The sequence below is a fragment of the Pseudophryne corroboree genome, chromosome 3, assembly GCF_028390025.1.
Source record: "Pseudophryne corroboree isolate aPseCor3 chromosome 3, aPseCor3.hap2, whole genome shotgun sequence".
Classification (NCBI taxonomy): domain Eukaryota; kingdom Metazoa; phylum Chordata; class Amphibia; order Anura; family Myobatrachidae; genus Pseudophryne; species Pseudophryne corroboree.
The window spans coordinates 545619755-545640107 of NC_086446.1; the positions used below are offsets into that span (position 1 = coordinate 545619755).

Sequence of the window (20353 nt, forward strand, 5' to 3'; positions counted from 1 at the left end):
CTCCAGACACTCCCACGTTTTCCCTAGCACACTCCCGGAAAACGCTCAGTTACCTCCCAGAAACGCCCCTTTCCTGTCAATCATTCACAGATCAGCAGTGCAACTGAAAAGCGCCGCAGGATCCACAGCAAAACTGCTAAGTTTTCAGTTAAATAACTAAGCACATTTGCCCTGCGTGCCTTGCGCATGCGCAATTTGCAACAAATCGCAGCATAGCGAAAATCGGCAACGCGCGAACAACTCGGAATGACCCCTAATATTAGTAGCTGAACTGTCGGTGGATAGAGCTAAATAACCCCATGAAATGCCATCTCCAGTAACAATTTTAGTTTTTGGCCTTTGTTTTGTTACATCTATAGTATTTATGGATGTTTATTATCATGTACTGTACATATAGAATACTACAGTATTTTGCTTTACAAGAAATGACCAACTCATTTTTGTAAAACTTACTTCTGGGAAAATTAGTTTGCTGTACATAGTAGCGCATGGTCAATGTTTTACCAAGCATCTATTCAGAACAAGACAATGACCAGTGGCGAGAGATTTAGCACCTACGGATAGACTCTATAAGCCATAATGTGGACTCATCAGTGTGTGACATGGGTTTTCACTGGGCCTAAGAAGCTCTATTGAGAGAGACATCCAGTGGGATAGTCTCTCAGAAACCATGAGAAGGGTTAGGTAAGGTTCTAAGACAACATGCACGCTTTAGGAAAGGAGACTACCAGGAAACTGGTTAAACAGCAACGTTTGTTTGTGTTTCTTAGTAAGAGTGGGAGCTGCAACTGTGCTACAGGTGAGAGTATGGTAATTACAAGAGACAGACACATCTATAGCTCTATTTTGCCAGCATTAATTATTAGGTTACACAACAATGTTGTCTGAACATACCAACTGCAGCCATTCCACCTGGCGGAAGCTTTGCCTCTTTGATACATCGACCTCTCCAGTAAGCGGCAAGGATGGCTTCAGCATGGCTGAGGGAGTCATCTGCATAACCACAGGCTAATTCTCCAACTGAGTGCCCAACAATGCCATCAGGTTCCAGTTTCATTGCTTTCAGCATATCAATCTGGGCAATCTGTAAGACAGTGTGAAGTTCCATTCATCAGACACACAGAGGAATCTGTTCTGAGTAGGGTGATCAGACTATCTCAGGCAGAAAGCTTCTGACGGCACAGACACTAAGGAACTAATTACAAGATGTGATTTTGTTTCTGGAAAAATGACTCCATGGTTTCTATATTAGTAGGAGATATAAGTGACAATATTTCTGCTTTGTCATATACACTGTACTGATATAAATGTAACTTTGTAAGACATGAAGTGGGTGACAAATAAAGACCCTACCTGAATAGCAGCAAGCCCAACAAATGCATGTACAGTGTCCTCAAAGGTGCTGTCATCAGCATGGAGCAGAAGGTCTGACACTTTTAGTCCAGTTCCTTTTAATGCTTCATCAGACCGCATAATGGACTCACGGAAGGCATCTAGGTTCATAAGACTATGTCCCATCCCTTTCCATTGTGTTCCCATTCCTGCAAAAGGCAAAATATAGATAAGATTATCCTATTGATTAAAGGACCTTTATATCTCTAGGGATTCTGGGTCTGATCCAGAGGTGGATGGTAATGCGGTGCGATACTGTGCAAAAGCCTCAGGAGGCATCTTCATTATAAAGGCGCAAACTTTTTCTCTAAGACGGTCCGAAGATGCACCATGGGATCGCCATCGGGGTGGCATTAGCATTGGATGACAAAGGCACTTGCCTTGGCACGCCTACAAAAGGTTCATTGACACCCCATTTTGTTAAATGTTCATCATTTCAGCCCCCAACCTGCCCCCGAATGGTCAGAGTCATTCAGGGTTAGTATCCAGGGCACTGTGACTGGATCCCTAGTACCATTGATGGACATGTAGACTGCGGCTTCGGCGCATTCCCAGTAAAAGAAAACAAAAATCATCCATTTGCATAAAAATCGATATAGCGTCCACTTCTGCCTCAGCCCCTCTACTTGGTCCTTACATGCTTTGATATTTATACAATATTCTGGATTTTACTATTCATTAATATTCATTTGTTTGTACGTTGATTTTAAATAAGCGCCATCCATAAAGTAGAAAACGTAATGGATTAAAAAGTATTTCATAGATAGTCTAAAAACATTCACAATAAACAATCCCCAACTGTATAAACGTTAGTTGACTCCATATATAACAGTCTGTTAATTTGTTAGTAAGTGTCCATTAGTCGATGGTAAGCATGCAATAAAATTCTCAACAGCTGTTGGTAAAGAAGCGTTCTTATTATTAGTAGGATCACTTTCAATAATAATGTAAAAAATGACAAAATAGCAGCACTGCAACTTTTTTGAGATAATTAGTACTATTTCATACAGCGGACTCCTTTATATATGATTTGGAATATTAGTTGGTTCTCCCAAGTGTAGCAAAGTCTCCAGCAAACACTTCAATACAAGTCCTAATATACGTCTCACCGCTTCAAAGCTCCATAAAGTTTTACCCCTCACTTGTCGTTTGTTTGAAATCCAGGTGTTTAGCAATGTCGGGGTTAGATCTCTCCCATACAGGAGCTCTGAGCCGCTTGTGGAATAGAGCCGCACTGTCCAGCACCCGTGTGAGCCAAAAAAGACGGAGCTTACCGCTTCCGTCACAAAGAGCTGATGTCCGCTGAGTGTAACAGCCGCTGACGCAGGCTTGTCAGACTTCTGATTAAACAGCCATGAAATTAGGCTGAGAAACGCGTCAAGCATTGCCCCGTTGCATTGACCTATTGGACCTTGCACCTGAGACGTCTATCTGACTTCCAGTACAGCGCGCTGACAAGCCGGCATCAGCGGCTGTTATACTCAGCCGACACCAGCTTTATATCATAACAAATAACAGAAACAAAACAAGTATTAAGCCAAAAGAAACCTATTTTCAAAGATTTAAAAACTCAGACAGTCAGTGTGTTTCCACACGATACCTTTCTATGATTAAAGACAGCATAAAATTCAGCAATGCTTTTACAGATATGTCTCTGTCTGGAGAAGTTCTGAAGAATCTTCACATCGGCTTTATGAAAATTTTGCAGATAGTTATGATTGGATGAATGTTTTAAAGTCTATAGTCTCTGTTTCAGAAAAAGACGTTGATATATTTGTAATACAGTTTGGATTAAGTCATGAATGTGAAATATCCTGGTCTTTCTTCCTCTATGGTTGGCTGCATTACTTTTATAATTAAACCCATGAAATTGTGAATGTCCACAGAATATATTTATGTTTAGAGTATAGTGCTTGTGATTTCCCCTTATAGAACAGGATGCCTGCACTACATGCTGCTCCCTACACAACTACCAGCTGTGGCTGGAGGGACAATCTGCTCTTTCAGGAGGTAACTTGATTAGTTTTAAAGCATAATAATAAGTTTGATGAAAACTTCTTGTTACCTGAACAGATGTACCAAAGGGGTCTGCCGGATGCCTGTGTCTGCTGGATCTCCTTCACGTTACTTTCCGTGCCCACAAGTGTGTAACCCCGATATGTCATGGATGAGGGGGAAATCCCAGAGATGTTATTCAACAAGTCCACAAATGTGGCATCTGTGGCAAGTTTTTGACTCTTCTCTATCAGATACTCAACTGCCTCCTGTGTCCTGCCACAGACCTGAACCAGACGGGGAAGAGACAGAGTCCCCTCACTAGAGGTCAGCTTCTTCGTGTTTGGTCTCAAGATCACATGGACATTGGAGCCACCAAAACCAAAAGAGTTGATACCAACAATGCCGCCTTTAACTGGGATGGGCTCAGTCACTACTTGGATTCTGCCGTCTTGCAAAGCTGGAATATCTTGGTTTGGATTCTTGTAATGTAGATTTGGGGCCCAGACACCATGCTCCAGGGATAAAATTACCTATTATAACATGTAGGTAAAATATCAGATTAGCGTGTGTCATATTATACACTAAGGGGTAGATGTATTAAGCTCTGGAGAGACATAAAGTGGATACGTTTTCCAAAGCAACCAGTTTCTGTCATATCTTAGACTGTGCTAGACAAATGGCAGCTAGAAGATGATAGGTTACTATGGGAAACTCCTCCATTTTCTCTCTCCAAGGCTTGATACAACTTCCCCTAAGCATGAACTGTTTCTACAACACAACTGGACAGTACAGTTTGCGGATCACGGTAATACCTGTTAAAATAAGGGGGGTAATTCCAAGTTGATCGCAGCAGGAATTTTGTTAGCAGTTGGGCAAAACCATGTGCACTGCAGGGGAGGCAAATTTAACATGTGCAGAGAGAGTTAAATTTGGGTGTGGTGTGTTCAATCTGCAATCTAATTTGCAGTGTAAAATAAAGCAGCCAGTATTTACCCTGCACAGAAACAAAATAACCCACCCAAATCTAACTCTCTCTGCACATGTTACATCTGCCTCCCCTGCAGTGCACATGGTTTTGCCCAACTGCTAACAAAATTCCTGCTGCGATCAACTCAGAATTACCCCCAAGATGTAGAATAGTGGTAAGTGATCTGAACTAAAAAGACAATAACATGGAACATGGAAAAGGCAATCAGTAATAGAATAGTTAAAATTGCATAAATTAAACATTGAGATGTTTGCTGACAATTCATTGATTGAATGCAGTACATCACACGCCTATAGGAGGCACTATGTTCTATCACTGCAAGAAATGTGATCATTATACAGTATATGATGTTTTCAGCAATACCATGCATCATGAACCTCAAACAAAACACCTCCAATATCCATCTGTTTGGGTCTCTGTGCATTCAGTATTTGATACATACTATGGGGGTAATTGGTCAAATGAAAGAAATGGCTTTTATCTCAATTTTTGCCCGATGGTCATTATCGGGCTATCCACTTATAGTTTGTTTGTTTGTTTTTGTGCAACCAATTAAAAAACACATAGGATCCATGAACAGCCGCGGTCTGGTCGTGGAAAAAATGGTTTCTTATGAGGGTTTTGGTTTCATCTGCCTCATCGGGGCTAATAGGATAGCAAATAGGTGATTTAATTAGCTGTGGTAAATTACCACGGCTAATTGATTACCACCCTATAAGTGCTATATACTGTAGGAACACACAAATAATGAGACTTTCAAATTGTTTGATGCAGTCTCACTAATTAACAGGAGGAGCAAATGAGACTGGGAGGATTTATGAAACCTTAACAATTTCAAAAATACTGATTATGAGCTCCCAAACTGTTTTTTCAAAAACAGGCACTACTAGAGCGTAAATTCATATATTAAATCCTTCTCATTAAACCAGAAACACCTATGGCGTCTGAAACATTAAGGACTGCAAAGACATACTGCTGAAATCTGCAAAGCTTTAATTCAACTGGAAACTCAGATATTAAAATAAATGATTGATATATATAAAATGTAGATGGGAAAGTACTGTATATTGGGTTTATATTTCCACTGCTCGTTGGTGGTTCTGGCTGAGGTATTTAAAAGGGCGATATTATTACATGCAAAACCTTTCTGACATTTGGTTTTGCATTTAATATTATTGCCCTTTCAAATTCCATGGCCAGAAATGCTGACAGCGGCAGCTGGGAAAAGCCATCGCTTAGTTAATATATCCCCCCTGGAGTTCTAAATTCTAGGTAGAAAAATACATTATAAAAATAAGAATTTACTTACCGATAATTCTATTTCTCGGAGTCCGTAGTGGATGCTGGGGTTCCTGAAAGGACCATGGGGAATAGCGGCTCCGCAGGAGACAGGGCACAAAAGTAAAGCTTTCCGATCAGGTGGTGTGCACTGGCTCCTCCCCCTATGACCCTCCTCCAAGCCAGTTAGGTACTGTGCCCGGACGAGCGTACACAATAAGGGAGGAATTTTGAATCCCGGGTAAGACTCATACCAGCCACACCAATCACACCGTACAACTTGTGATCTAAACCCAGTTAACAGTATGATAACAGCGGAGCCTCTGAAAAGATGGCTCACAACAATAATAACCCGATTTTTGTAACTATGTACAAGTATTGCAGATAATCCGCACTTGGGATGGGCGCCCAGCATCCACTACGGACTCCGAGAAATAGAATTATCGGTAAGTAAATTCTTATTTTCTCTATCGTCCTAGTGGATGCTGGGGTTCCTGAAAGGACCATGGGGATTATACCAAAGCTCCCAAACGGGCGGGAGAGTGCGGATGACTCTGCAGCACCGAATGAGAGAACTCCAGGTCCTCCTTAGCCAGGGTATCAAATTTGTAGAATTTAGCAAACGTGTTTGCCCCTGACCAAGTAGCTGCTCGGCAAAGTTGTAAAGCCGAGACCCCTCGGGCAGCCGCCCAAGATGAGCCCACCTTCCTTGTGGAATGGGCATTTACATATTTTGGCTGTGGCAGGCCTGCCACAGAATGTGCAAGCTGAATTGTATTACACATCCAACTAGCAATAGTCTGCTTAGAAGCAAGAGCACCCAGTTTGTTGGGTGCATACAGGATAACAGCAAGTCAGTTTTCCTGACTCCAGCCGTCCTGGAACATATTTTCAGGGCCCTGACAACATCTAGCAACTTGGAGTCCTCCAAGTCCCTAGTAGGTGCAAGGCACCACAATAAGCTGGTTCAGGTGAAACACTGACACCACCTTAGGGAGAGAACTGGGGACGAGTCCGCAGCTCTGCCCTGTCCGAATGGACAAACAGATATGGGCTTTTTTGAGAAAAAAAAACACCAATTTGACACTCGCCTGGTCCAGGCCAGGGCCAAGAGCATGGTCACTTTTCATGTGAGATGCTTCAAATCCACAGATTTGACTGGTTTTAAACCAATGTGATTTGAGGAATCCCAGAACTACGTTGAGATCCCACAGTGCCACTGGAGGCACAAAAGGGGGTTGTATATGCAATACTCCCTTGACAAACTTCTGGACTTCAGGAACTGAAGCCAATTCTTTCTGAAAGAAAATCGACAGGGCCGAAATTTGAACCTTAATGGACCCCAATTTGAGGCCCATAGACACTCCTGTTTGCAGGAAATGCAGGAAACGACCGAGTTGAAATTTCTTTGTGGGGCCTTCCTGGCCTCACACCACGCAACATATTTTCGCCACATGTGGTGATAATGTTGTGCGGTCACCTCCTTTCTGGCTTTGACCAGGGTAGGAATGACCTCTTCCGGAATGCCTTTTTCCCTTAGGATCCGGCTTTCCACCGCCATGCCGACAAACGCAGCTGCGGTAAGTCTTGGAACAGACATGGTACTTGCTGAAGCAAGTCCCTTCTTAGCGGCAGAGGCCCTAAGACCTCTGTAAGCATCTCTTGAAGTTCCGGGTACCAAGTCCTTCTTGGCCAATCCGGAGCCATGAGTATAGTTCTTACTCCTCTACGTCTTATAATTCTCAGCACCTTAGGTATGAGAAGCAGAGGAGGGAACACATACACCGACTGGTACACCCACGGTGTTACCAGAACGTCCACAGCTATTGCCTGAGGGTCTCTTGACCTGGCGCAATACCTGTCCCGTTTTTTGTTCAGACGGGACGCCATCATGTCCACCTTTGGTATTTCCCAACGGTTTACAATCATGTGGAAAAAACTTCCCGATGAAGTTTCCACTCTCCCGGGTGGAGGTCGTGCCTGCTGAGGAAGTCTGCTTCCCAGTTTCCATTCCCGGGATGAAACACTGCTGACAGTGCTATCACATGATTTTCCGCCCAGCGAAAAGTCCTTGCAGTTTTTGCCATTGCCCTCCTGCTTCTTGTGTCGCCCTGTCTGTTTACGTGGGCGACTGCCGTGATGTTTTTCCCACTGGATCAATACCGGCTGACCTTGAAGCAGAGGTCTTGCTAAGCTTAGAGCATTATAAATTTACCCTTAGCTCCAGTATATTTATGTGGAGAAAAGTCTCCAGACTTGATCACACTCCCTGGAAATTTTTTCCTTGTGTGACTGCTCCCCAGCCTCTCGGGCTGGGCTCCGTGGTCACCAGCATCCAATCCTGAATGCCGAATCTGCGGCCCTCTAGAAGATGAGCACTCTATAACCACCACAGGAGAGACACCCTTGTCCTTGGATATAGGGTTATCCGCTGATGCATCTGAAGATGCGATCCGGACCATTTGTCCAGCAGATCCCACTGAAAAGTTCTTGCGTGAAATCTGCCGAATGGAATTGCTTCGTAGGAAGCCACCATTTTTTACCAGGACCCTTGTGCAATGATGCACTGTTTTTAGGAGGTTCCTGACTAGCTCGGATAACTCCCTGGCTTTCTCTTCCGGGAGAAACACCTTTTTCTGGACTGTGTCCAGAATCATCCCTAGGCACAGCAGACGTGTCGTCGGGATCAGCTGCGATTTTGGAATATTTAGAATCCACCCGTGCTGTTGTAGCAGTATCCGAGATAGTGCTACTCCGACCTCCAACTGTTCCCTGGACTATGCCCTTATCAGGAGATCGTCCAAGTAAGGGATAATTAAGACGCCTTTTCTTCGAAGAAGAATCATCATTTCGGCCATTACCTTGGTAAAGACCCGGGGTGCCGTGGACAATCCAAACGGCAGCGTCTGAAACTGATAGTGACAGTTCTGCACCACGAACCTGAGGTACCCTTAGTGAGAAGGGCAAATTTGGGACATAGAGGTAAGCATCCCTGATGTCCCGGGACACTATATAGTCCCCTTCTTCCTGGTTCGTTATCACTGCTCTGAGTGACTCCATCTTGATTTGAACCTTTGTAAGTGTTCAAAAAAATTTTTTTTAGAATAAGTCTCACCTAGCCTTCTGGCTTCAGTACCACAATATAGTGTGGAATAATACCCCTTTTCTTGTAGTAGGAGGGGTAATTTAATTATCACCTGCTGGGAATACAGCTTGTGAATTTTTTTCCATACTGCCTCCTTGTCGGAGGGAGACCTTGGTAAAGCAGACTTCAGGAGCCTGCGAAGGGGAAACATCTCGACATTCCAATCTGTACCCCTGGGATACTACTTGTAGGATCCAGGGGTCCTGTACGGTCTCAGCGCCCTGCTGAGAACTTGTCAGAAGCGGTGGAACGCTTCTGTTCCTGGGAATGGGCTGCCTGCTGCAGTCTTCTTCCCTTTCCTCTATCCCTGGGCAGATATGATCTTATAGGGACGAAAGGACTGAGGCTGAAAAGACGGTGTCTTTTTCTGCAGAGATGTGACTTAGGGTAAAAAACGGTGGATTTTCCAGCAGTTGCCGTGGCCACCAGGTCCGATGGACCGACCCCAAATAACTCCTCTTCCTTTATACGGCAATACACCTTTGTGCCGTTTGGAATCTGCATCACCTGACCACTGTCGTGTCCATAACATCTTCTGGCAGTTATGGACATCGCATTTACTCATGATGCCAGAGTGCAAATATCCCTCTGTGCATCTCGCATATATAGAAATGCATCCTTTAAATGCTCTATAGTCAATAAAATACTGTCCCTGTCAAGGGTATCAATATTTTTAGTCAGGGAATCCGACCAAGCCACCCCAGCTCTGCACATCCAGGCTGAGGCGATCGCTGGTCGCAGTATAACACCAGTATGTGTGTATATACTTTTTATGATATTTTCCAGCCTCCTGTCAGCTGGTCCTTGAGGACGGCCCTATCTATAGACGGTACCGTCACTTGTTTTGATAAGCGTGTGAGCGCCTTATCCACCCTAAGGGGTGTTTCCCAACGCGCCCTAACTTCTGGCGGGAAAGGGTATACCGCCCATAATTTTCTATCGGGGGGAACCCACGCATCATCACACACTTTATTTAATTTATCTGATTCAGGAAAAACTATGGTAGTTTTTTCACATCCCACATAATACCCTCTTTTGTGGTACTTGTAGTATCAGAAATATGTAACACCTCCTTCATTGCCTTTAACGTGTGGCCCTAATAAGGAATACGTTTGTTTATTCACCGTCGACACTGGATTCAGTGTCCCTGTCTGTGTCTGTGTCGACCGACTAAAGTAAACGGGCGTTTTAAAACCCCTGACGGTGTTTTTGAGACGTCTGGACCGGTACTAATTGTTTGTCGGCCGTCTCATGTCGTCAACCGACCTTGCAGCGTGTTGACATTATCACGTAATTCCCTAAATAAGCCATCCATTCCGGTGTCGACTCCCTAGAGAGTGACATCACCATTACAGGCAATTGCTCCGCCTCCTCACCAACATCGTCCTCCTACATGTCGACACACACGTACCGACACACAGCACACACACAGGGAATGCTCTGATAGAGGACAGGACCCACTAGCCCTTTGGAGAGACAGAGGGAGAGTTTGCCAGCACACACCAAAAACGCTATAATTATATAGGGACAACCTTATATAAGTGTTTTCCCTTATAGCATCTTTTTTATATATTTCTAACGCCAAATTAGTGCCCCCCCTCTCTGTTTTAACCCTGTTTCTGTAGTGCAGTGCAGGGGAGAGCCTGGGAGCCTTCCCTCCAGCCTTTCTGTGAGGGAAAATGGCGCTGTGTGCTGAGGAGATAGGCCCCGCCCCTTTTTCGGCGGCCTCGTCTCCCGCTCTTAACGGATTCTGGCAGGGGTTAAATATCTCCATATAGCCTCCGGAGGCTATATGTGAGGTATTTTTAGCCAAAATAGGTATTCATTTGCCTCCCAGGGCGCCCCCCTCCAGCGCCCTGCACCCTCAGTGACTGCCGTGTGAAGTGTGCTGAGAGGAAAATGGCGCACAGCTGCAGTGCTGTGCGCTACCTTTAGAAGACTGAGGAGTCTTCTGCCGCCGATTCTGGACCTCTTCTTACTTCAGCATCTGCAAGGGGGCCGGCGGCAAGGCTCCGGTGACCATCCAGGCTGTACCTGTGATCGTCCCTCTGGAGCTGATGTCCAGTAGCCAAGAAGCCAATCCATCCTGCACGCAGGTGAGTTCACTTCTTCTCCCCTAAGTCCCTCGTTGCAGTGATCCTGTTGCCAGCAGGACTCACTGTAAAATAAAAAACCTAAGCTAAACTTTTCTAAGCAGCTCTTTAGGAGAGCCACCTAGATTGCACCCTTCTCGGCCGGGCACAAAAATCTAACTGGCTTGGAGGAGGGTCATAGGGGGAGGAGCCAGTGCACACCACCTGATCGGAAAGCTTTACTTTTGTGCCCTGTCTCCTGCGGAGCCGCTATTCCCCATGGTCCTTTCAGGAACCCCAGCATCCACTAGGACGATAGAGAAATCTGATTTTGATACTGTATGACATAAGCAGCTGAAAATAGAGGAGATCTGTTGAAGAGTGAATGTGGCCGCAATACAAACAACTCATACTTGGGCTACAAGCTCTTTACATAGCATTAATAGAGAGAAAGCACCTTATTTACACACATCTGAGTAACTGTAAAATGCAGACTCAAATAGATAAGACAGGGCAAAGTAAAGGGGGTAAATTGTGAAATGAACTGAAGTTTATTTGTTTGGATCTAATGATTATTGATTTTAACATGAAAATGGCGCGGATGTTCTGTAGCCCCTAGATACCAGTCAGATAATGTCTTTCATTAGGATTCAATGGTCAAGACAAATATCTAAAGCCACAACCACACCTGTGTGTTTGTGGAAAGTTCCACAACCACACACTGCATTAATAGGACATCACACAGAGGGAGCATGCCTTAATGTGCTGGTAACAGTTCAGGGAGATACGTACGGTAGATAGATAGATAGATAGATAGATAGATAGATAGATAGATAGATAGATAGATAGATAGATAGATAGATAGATAGATAGATAGATAGATAGATAGATAGATAGATAGATATGAGATGGCACTAACTGGTTCTTATGGGTAACAGAATGCGTATAATGTTATTTAACATGCCATACAGCGACTTATAACATATTGCATATCAAAATCAACTCAAAGGATTTACAAAAATATGATCATCTATATTATATAATTAGTGTAGGATATGAATTCACAATAACATAATTATCTTCTGTCCCTTACTTCACATTTGTTCCTGGAAACTGTACCTGAAAATGTCATTACGTTTTTAAAGCTGACCAACCGACCAGCACAATTTCTTTGACTCTATACATAAAATGCAGATAACCGAATTGTTTGTATATGTTTACATATAAATTCATTTTGAGGTTACTTTCAGGAAGTATAAAACAGACAATACATACTCATTTAGGGGTTTACTATAAACACTGCATGTTTTGCTATTGAAAGCGTTGACTTTTTACATTTTGGGCTTAAACACGCCTGAAAGTAACGAAACCCATTACAATTAGGTGTAATCCTGCTAGAAAGTACAATTTTGTACCTTGGCTAAACAATGTTTAATTGCAGGGATGGGAGGATGTAAATCACAGTAGGCGGACTTAGGGGTGAGGGCACCGCTAGGTACAACAGTAACGGCCTCCCCCTGCCACCCTAAATATTATTATTTTTATTGACTGGTTATAAGCCCTTTTAATGATAGACAATTTAATGGAAAAATAAAAAAGCCACTAACTATGACATTATTTTATTATGTATGCTTATTTACTAAGTAGGACAGCTTACAGGGGCAGTATGGGCATGTCCAACCCATTTACACTCTATTCAATATGGCATATGGTACCAGGTCCGGATTAAGCATTGGGGGTGCCCTGCGCACTTAAGACAGGAGGGCCCCGATGGAAAGTTGGGGATGTATTTTAAATTGTACATACCTCCCAACATGTCCCATTTCAGGAGGGACACAATGCTCTCTACCTGGACTACCCACTTAATATAAAATTGGTGTCACCTGTGTTGAACTACTTAATTGATAAGAAAGTGACTTCAACACAGGTGACTGCAATCATAAATTAAGAAGGAAGTCCAGGTAGAGAGCGTTTTGTCCCTCCTGGAATGGGTCATGGTGGGAGGAATAGATTGTGTATATTAAATGTAAACCAATGGTGTGTATTAGTTTTAACTAATATTGTAATAATGCCTGGGTACTGTTTATAGCTCCACCTAATTGAAAGACAACTATTTTATAAACTTTTCTTGTAGTGGAACAAAGACAACTTAACCTTAAAATACACATAGAAAAATAAAATAATTTATCTTGTCACATGCAAGAATAGCAGCAGCCTCTGTACTACTTACACACTGGGACAGGACTCAGGAGGACTCTCTGTGTGTGTCTCTATCTCTAGACCTAATTGGTTTAGGTGCATTACAGTTTACACAGGACTCAGACACCCAGGAGCGGAGGAGTAAAAGCTGGGATGTGTCGCTTACAGCTCTCTCAACACTCCCATCTCTCCTCTGGTCAGAAAGCTCTGTCGGAAGCTCATGAAACATGATATTCCTGTGTCTCTGCCTGCACTGTATACTGTCCTGCTCACAATCTGGCTGCTGGTTCTGCTGCTGAAGGGGGAAAGCTAATGATGTCAGTGTACTCTGGCCGGGAGGGGGGGGGGGGCTGACAAAGAGGGGCCCGGGGTACAGTATGCCCTGCATCCCCCTCTTAACACTGCCCAATAAGTGTGTGCTACATGGAAAAGCAGACAGGAGTTTCCCTGCATTTACAGCCCTTGTACTGCTACATGGTCTGTCCTAGTGCATGATTTGAATCCCTTAGCTCCTTACGCTATGAGGGCCTGATTTCTATTTGTATGCTAATGCTGTCGCAGATGTGATTTTTGAGATGCCCCACAGAGCTACCTGCAACTCATTACAAAATTTGCAGCATCGATGCAGATCCGGAAAACAACAACTTCACAAGTAAGTCTACAGTCGCTCAGGATGGTTGTCACAAATGAGACACCAAAGATGCGACTCCTGCGAACAATATCACAGTCGACGGCAGATACACGCCCCTATAACAGTCCAGACACGCCTACGTTTTTGCAGCCACTCCCTGTTACCTCCCACAAAATGTCCGCTTCCTGTCAATCACTTGCGAATGAATCCTCAGTGCGAGCGTAATTGCGAATCAATCGCTGCACATGCGCATTGCTGCAGAGGCACATGCACAGTTTACCAATAATCGTTAATTGCGCAAATATCGGCAACGGGTACAACTATGACCAAAAGTCATACTGGGAGCTATAAAATATGGCCACATATCAAAGCTAATGTACAAAGTGTAGACAATATAAAATAACTTGGTAGCAGGCATTGGCCTGCCATGTGCAGCAGGGGCAGTGCTTCCACTATGACACACTGACGTCCTTGTCATGACACAGCCACAAGCAGGATTAGCTAATGCTGCACGGTATAGTAAATACACTTATACATACTTCCCTAATTTCTACCACTCTGAAACAAATTAAGGGAATCTTCATGCATGTTTCCATTTTGTTTTTGTTTTTTTAAAGCAGAGGCAGATATTCTCAGAGGTTGTGTATAGAGTGATGTAAGTGCAGCTCACACAGCTGCTTTACAGATGCAGATGACAGAAAAGGAGTCTGTTCTTACTATTCCCGAAACATGACTCTCACTACAATGAGCTCGGGAAATCCTGACGTAATCACTTATACAACAGGGGTGCGGCTGCTGCCAAGATGACAAAAGTAACATTACACATGCAGAAAAGCTCAATATCACACCTGCTGTTATATGACAATATCTGTATTACCTGAGAGTGTGATTATTTTAATCACACTTCACTTACATAGCACTTACGGTATGTGCTTCTTATTAACCCTTATTAATTTTCACCTGTGTGCTGACCTGGGGTAGCCGACCTGTGCCGACGTGATGGGGTCCTGCACCCTGGACCCATACCTAGTATTAGGGACCCCCCAGTGATGGAGACGCCTTACCGATCGGCCTGGGGGCTTAACCCTATATCTGCAGATATACGCAACTAAGATCTCCGTATTATATCGTATTATCTGCTTATTATGTAGTATTATTTTTGACTCAGTGTGCATTAGGGATAACAAATTGTTTTTTCTTACACAGAATTACCCCTCCCTTTTAGCACCTGAGTGACATCACAGTCTGATTGAGCAGCTTACCAATATATGTGCATTGTAGTTAGAGAGGCATGGATGGGTCAGCATGAGGAGGGATTGCTGACTCCAGAGTGCCATTGGAGAAGTTGGGGGTGTCTCCAGGTAAGCTGGCTCTCAGATTCTGTAGGAGCCATTATCATGTGGCCTTACACTGGGCATTCAGACCCAGAAATATGTGTAATTATTTATGGGGTGGGTGTGGGGTGCGGTGGCCCCTGTGTCGGTATGGCTGGGCGGCTTCAGGTTGGCACACCCTAACACTTTATTAACACTTATGATTTTCCCTATCACTTTGTATATATTTTTGGATTATTTTAATCACACTTCACTTACATAGCACTTATGTGCTTCTTATTAACCCTTATTAACTTTCACCTGTGTGCTGACCTGGGGTAGCCTACGTGATGGGGTCCTGCACCCCGGACCCACACCTAGTATTAGGGACCCCCAGTGATGGAGACGCCTTGCCGATCGGCCTGGGGGCTTAACCCTATATCTGCAGATATACGCAACTAAGATCTCCGTATTATCTGATTATTATGTAGTATTATTTTTTACTCAGTGTGCATTAGGGATAACAAAATGTTTCTTCTTACCTGAGAGTGCGCCAGATTCCGCTTCCACAGTCGGTGTCTGACATTAATTCTAGGGGCTCGATTCAATTAGGCGCAACATGTGAAGCCTACGGGAAAGTATAGCTATATGCTGGACTTACCATGTGCCGCACTTACCATACCAACAATGGATTTTTGTTTTCAGCTCCATAGTGCTGTGTACAAAAATCCCAGAATCTGGGGCAAGATTGGGCTGGAAGGGGGCAAATTCCGCAGTTGTTGCTGGCGTTTCTACACAGTTCGCAATTGCAAGTTGCCCCCTTCATCCCTAACTGGAAAATGGTCTAGAAGGGTGCCAGCTTCTAATTTTCCATTGCCGCCTTCACACATTATTAATGTTTTTCTATTTGTGAGAAGAGGATTATATCGGAGGCATGACAAAGTGCTGAAATACCTAACAGTACATATCCTGAAGATTAGGGTTCATCAAAATTGAATTTAACATTGGCAAATGTTTGTGAAAAGAGAAATGGTGTCATCCAACATTCGTTGTTTGCCATTGGCTCACGCTTTTGGGCCATACATGCAGTAGTATCTACTCAAGTATGACCTGACTGGCAGGGGTGGATTTAGGGGTGAGGGCGCCCCTAGGCACAACAGTAATGCCGCACCCCACCCCATCCCCACCCCCATCCCCTCCCTTCCCCGCCTGCCTAATTTTATTATTTTTGTTTGGTATTAAGCCCTCAATTGATGATAGTGAATTTAATAGAATAACAAAAAAGCCACTAACTATGACATTTTAATTATGTATACATATTTACTAAGTAGGACAGCTTACAGAGGCCCTATGTGCATGTCCAACCCATTTACACTCCATTCAAGATTGCATATGGTACAGTACAGTGGAAATATGAAGTTACTACCATTTTTTGAAAGCTAACAGTGCCAACCCAAGCATCCAAGTGCCCCCAAACAAGTGCTGCCCCTAGGCACGTGCCTCATGTACCTAATGGAAAATTCACCATTGCTGATGGAATAGCAGTGTGTGGGAATCATTCCGTAGCCAGACTTCCAATCACACATTACAAGCCATAAGAATTTAGCATGGGGTCCGTTGTACCACTTACACTTGACCTTCCCCTATCTACAGCGGCCTGCCTTTGGTTCTTCAGCATAATATTCATCATATGTTTTACATCTTACCTTAGCTAATGCTGCAAGACCAGAGGAAGGCTCTGGATGGCCCATATTTGATTTGGTGGATCCAATTAACAACGGCTCTCGTTCTGACTTGCAGAAAACATTGACAATCCCATTTACTTCCTGTGGGTCTCCAACCTGTGTATTGTAAGATTGTGCAGGTGCTTAGAAGTCTATCATTTAGTACAGTTCCATCGATATATTAGCAGAGTCTATCATTTAGTACAGTTCCATCAATATAATATATTAGCAGAAGATATGTGCGACATTATTCAAAGTATGACATCATTTGCAGTCTACAATGGACTGAAACCATGACCAAAATCTGCAACAAGTATACTCAAGCCTCTGAATTTGCTCACAGTGTAAATAGGATGTAGTAGTCACATTAATTACAGTCCCTTAGAGATTCATGACCGTTTCTCTTCCTATACATTGTAGTAGTGGCCACAAACCCGGGGTCTAAGCTCCTATTTCTCTCCTTTTCTGGATCGCTGTAGTCACCAGATTGTGCTGCTGTCACAGTAACAAACAAACAAACAAAAAAAGCCTAGCACTGGTTACCAGTGTGGTCGCTTTCTACTGGCATTATATCAGCAGTCTTGGACTGATCAGTAGAGGGAGATTAGTGAGGAGGTGAGAAATGATTGGCTTCATGCAATTGGGGATTCTTATGAAGCACACTAATGTCTAGTTACAGACCTGGATGTAATATTGCATTGCATGTTAAATAGAGCTGTTAGGTGAAATGTAATATCCATTGTTTTATACCTTAAACCACCCATTAAATACAGGCCAAATTGCCAGCCATTGATGCAAACCTTCAGCTCCCTCTCTCTTTATTCCTTATTACCGAGTTATGTAAGAAGAAGAAGCTCCATCTCATCACTGACAGTTTGATAGTCAGTCTAAAGCAAAGAGGTGGGAATAGGGTTTTCCATTGAAGGGTTATCCATTGATTGTATCCATCCATACTGTCCACTGATAGCAGGAAACCAAGCTTCCCATCGATGGATGTTGCTAACGGGACACGTGACAATGGTAGAGCCAATAGAAGAAGGTGGGTGGGGCTAAAATGATGTACCCTGTAATGTGTCGGGGAAAGGTGTCCACAGTTCACTGGATTCCAGTAGTGTGATACATGGTTGCGTCACCATCAGGCCACAACCAATGACAGCAGTGAAATACTGGACCTCAGTCATCAATGGCAAAATCTTGACCATTGGCAGGAAACCATCTATAGGTAATGGCCATCCCTAGATATGCTGACTAATAGTTGTTTTAATTCAATACATGATACAGTTTTACAGTAATGAGTAATATATTTCTCAATTCAATTTAAAATAGTATTTGAGCACACAAGATGACAATGGATGTATTTGTTTGAGGCAACTACCTTAGTGCCTGTGCCATGTGCTTCCACGTATTCCACCTCACTGGTCTGGATTCCGGCCTCTCTGTACAAAGAGTTCAGCAACTGCTGCTGCACTTCTCCGGATGGGAAGGTCACTCCTATTAGCAATATGCAGAAAGTTTAGCCAGAGAAGACAGCACAGCAGAATACAGATGAGATGGCGGTCATTACTCCGCACAGAGCGCTCTGCTGTACAATGACTTACACCAACACCCCACCCCCCTGCAAATTCCACTCCATGGATAAGAAAATATAAAAGTTCTCCTTAATTCACAGGCCTAAACTGCAGTTCAAGAAATGTTGAGCTTTATGTGGGTGCTTTTATATCACCAAAAGAGTCCCAGATTTCCCAATCCTGGACTATAAGATGTAAAATATGACACTGAGATCTATATTTGAGTGTGTTACAGTTTCCAGGAGGGACACATTGCTGCGTCACATGTCTAACTCAATGATAGACCACTTGATATACTTCAGGGGCCATATTGAGTGGCCCTGTAACTTTGCCTTGGTCTGCATAGTTTTACTAGCCATAAAAAACAAACAAGGAAAAAATGGAGTCCACAACTGAAGGATCAGAGGGCAGCATGCGGCCCCATTTCCCTTTGCCCATCATTGCCCTAAATGATATTTATCCTAAACAAAACTCCACATAACTCAAGCCCATATAAAATTATGTATCAGCACTTTTTTTTCCGGGTGTGGTATGCATGACTGGCGGTCAGCATACTGACGCCAGGATCCCGGCAGTGTAATCCCGGTGGGGAGTGGTGAGTGCAGCAAGCCCCTTGCGGCCTCGCTGGACTTGCCACATTGCGGGCTCGGTGGCGACCTACGGTCGCCGCGAGTTCTATTCCTACTCTATGGGTGACGTAGACACCCACGAGTGAGAATAGTCCCTGTTGGTCGGCATGCCGACCGTCGGGATTGTGAGGGGGTGGGATGTAGGGGGAGGTTATGTGACCGTCAGTCTCCTGACCGCCGGTCAAATATCTACATCCCTTTTTTTTCACCTCATAATTTAATGTAGCTGAGGGCAATCAATCAGGCCTTTTCAACACAAGAGTTTGTCACGTCAAGAACACTAATAAACACTGACCCTCCAGAGTCACGCGTCGGCAGCACTGCAGAAATCACTAGGAAAATGGCACGGCAGCCATTTCCCCAGCGTTTCATGCATGTGGAGTAAGGAAATCACTGGGATAATGGCCACTGTGTCATTTTGCCAGAGACCTGAGCATGCGCACTAGACTCTGCGATGGCGCTAGGGTCCCCTAGTGACCCTAGGGCCCAGAGCTATAGCGCTGCTAGTTACAGAGGAGGGGCCCAGACGGAGCATGCACGCAGGCCTCCTCCTCTTTAGATGCACCCCTGCTAATCAATCAGAGCTCTGGAAACAAGACATGCCGCCATGTGTCTCAAGTACAAAATTTGATTTTTATCCTGCCAGTGCTTGGAGGAGGCTCAAATGATAGAGAGAGTGTGGTTCTGATTCAGAGGTAAACACAGTGCTGAGTTTTTCACAGCTGAGCAATTATTTGCTACTGTACAAAAAGTCCTGAAAACCTCTACAGTGCATGAGTTTCCCTGACTGTATGATTCTACAACCAATGGCGGATGTACACCATCCATGGCCATTGAAAGTGGGCGTCTCAGGGCTTGCACAGTCCAGCACACGCAAGTATACCAGGGGATGCCTGAAACTAGCATTGCATATTACCACAGCCACGAAGGCGGAAAAATATGCAATAGCATAATGCAACCACTGAATCAGGCCCTGTGTGTGGGCAGAAGGAAGTCATTAACATCTGAATTAGTTTATGATCCTTGGTGGAAAGAGTGACATCTCAGTTACCCTAAATAGACATGAATTTACTTTAGGAACAAAGAATATAAAATGATATTATCACTGACCCTGAAGTTATGCTTCTTCATTTGAACACTAGTTACAGCTTGAAGGAATATCCATTCATAAAATACAGTAACTGTGGCAGCAGCTTTGGGAAGCAGGACGCAGAAGTATATTTGAAAAAATACCTTTGCACAGCTTAGGGGGATATTCAATTTGACACGAAAAGTTTTGGGGTGTGAAAAACAGGGGATTTCGAGATTTTTGTTTTAGTGCCAATTTTTTGTGCATGAAAATGTTTTTATTTTGTCCGAAAACACACAGAATCTATGTAAAGTCACGGACCAATCTGTATTCGCAGACATGATCAG

General features: G+C 43.8%; 1 protein-coding gene across 1 annotated transcript in view; it reads right to left on the reverse strand.

The window, feature by feature from the left end:
* Positions 1–20353, reverse strand: part of FASN (fatty acid synthase) — a 162333-nt gene that overhangs the window by 92811 nt on the left and 49169 nt on the right. Inside the window, exons 7-11 of the mRNA XM_063961239.1 lie at positions 18116–18231; positions 16723–16857; positions 3458–3920; positions 1354–1541; positions 895–1084 (exon numbers count right to left, since the gene is read on the reverse strand). Coding sequence (XP_063817309.1) covers positions 895–1084; positions 1354–1541; positions 3458–3920; positions 16723–16857; positions 18116–18231 — 1092 coding nt within the window. The remainder of the gene's footprint in view (positions 1–894; positions 1085–1353; positions 1542–3457; positions 3921–16722; positions 16858–18115; positions 18232–20353) is intronic.